Source organism: Triticum urartu, chromosome 6A, assembly GCF_056163025.1.
Source record: "Triticum urartu cultivar PI428250 chromosome 6A, HENAU_Tu73, whole genome shotgun sequence".
Lineage (NCBI taxonomy): Eukaryota > Viridiplantae > Streptophyta > Magnoliopsida > Poales > Poaceae > Triticum > Triticum urartu.
The window spans coordinates 91,357,826-91,359,536 of record NC_141878.1 but is presented as its reverse complement, the minus strand read 5'-3'; the positions used below and the strand labels follow the sequence as shown (position 1 = coordinate 91,359,536).

Sequence of the window (1,711 nt, the reverse complement as noted above, 5' to 3'; positions counted from 1 at the left end):
ATGATAGAAAATAGATTGATTGGACATTGCCAGTATAGGTTATCACTATGATTTATTATATGTATGATCTTTGTATTGTACTATGTACAATTCAACTTAGAGTTCAACATGTTCTGTGTAGAACGGAGGAAGCACAATGTGGACGCTGCAACTCACGATGCCGGACCAGCCTTTCTACTGCCACGCTGTTCGGCATCTACTTCCAGCCTTCTTTTGTTTTTGCAGCGGTAACAATTTATATGAACCTTTTGACAGTACATTCTTTTTGTTTTTTTGCTATTTCCACTAATGTATTGTGTCTGTTATTTGTTTTTATCTTACACAGATCGTACCATGCAATGTGAGATTGGCATTCAATGAGCTCGTCACAGACACTGTGGCCTTCGACGCTCTTGGGGGCCCATACACTATGCAGGTCAAGAAGGGGCGAAAGATAACCCAGATAGGAGGAGATGATTGGGATCGTTTCATCGCCCGCATGCGTCTTAGTGGGGGTGAATTGATCAGCTTCTCCTTCAGAAGAGATATGCCCAGGATTTCTGTTATCTATCTAAATTTGATTCCGGATAGTGAGGATGAAGTTCACGAGGAGGAAGATGGTGCTGATTCAGATGATGATGAGAACCCACTTGTTGAATACCTGTATGCCCAAGGACTCACACTGGGTGACAAGGAAATCGGCAACCTCTGGGACATGCTTCCGCTACGTGAAGACTACCTAGGGAAGCCATTCGTGACCCGCCTCACAAGGACGAATGTTAAACGGCATATCATGGTATGTTAGTTAGTGTGGTAATTACATGATATACATGCTTAGTTAGTGTAGTAGTTCATATGATATGCATGTTGTAGTACTGTGATGAGAGGCCTAGTTTAGAATACATTTAGTGAAGAATTTTATGACATGCATGTAGTGTAGTAATATGCGATGATATGCTTAGTGTACGCAGTAATCTAATGATATGCCTAATTACTGTAGTAATTTGATGCTTGGCGTATAGTGTAGTGATGTGATGATATATATGCTCAGTGTTGAATCCAATGATATATGTGTCTTGAAGTGTATGCTTTGTTGATAATTGCACGTGACATGATCATATATCATGTCAACTGTTTTGCTATTTCCACTAATGTATATGATGATGTCAACTGTTTTCAGAAATTACCTAAGAGGTTACTTGATAGCTGTGGCATCGACCCGGACGAAGAAGGCATGGCTGCTGGACTACGCCTTACCAGAACGGGCTCCATCACCAGCTGTGCCTATGCAGTGGACACGGACGGTCGCACTGTCTTGAGCAGGGCAGGGTGGAAGAAGTTCCTTCATGCCAAGAATCTTCGGGTAGGACAGGCCATCCTACTCACTGTTGCGAACACCCATCGCCATGACTTGAGGATGATGATCACCATCCACCTCATTTAGAACTGGGGTGGGCCATGTATCAATCTGAAATGAACTTGTTATGTTAGCTCTTGTTTGCGAGTACTTGTCGTGTATTATCGTACCTATATCTACTCATATCTAGGTACTATTGCTTGTGATGGATTGCAACTATTATTAACTGATAACTAATGCTCTACTAGCTATTATTATTCCACTGTGTGATGTTTTATAGGCTGTAGTGTGACATGGTAACTGTTATATATGGTACAGGCTTGTCTCTAAGACCTTGTACAATGCAAGGTGCTTAGGGATGTGCTTCCACTGTGT

The 1,711-nt window shown here is 41.8% G+C and overlaps 1 protein-coding gene across 1 annotated transcript; it reads left to right on the top strand.

Annotated features, from left to right (window-relative positions):
- On the top strand, positions 1–1,423 carry LOC147964155 (uncharacterized). Its single transcript, XM_087529859.1, has 4 exons — positions 1–38; positions 122–227; positions 326–775; positions 1,160–1,423. Exons 1-4 carry the CDS (start codon positions 1–3, stop codon positions 1,421–1,423), a joined length of 858 nt encoding a protein of 285 aa, XP_087385985.1.
- The last annotated feature ends 288 nt before the right edge of the window (positions 1,424–1,711 follow it).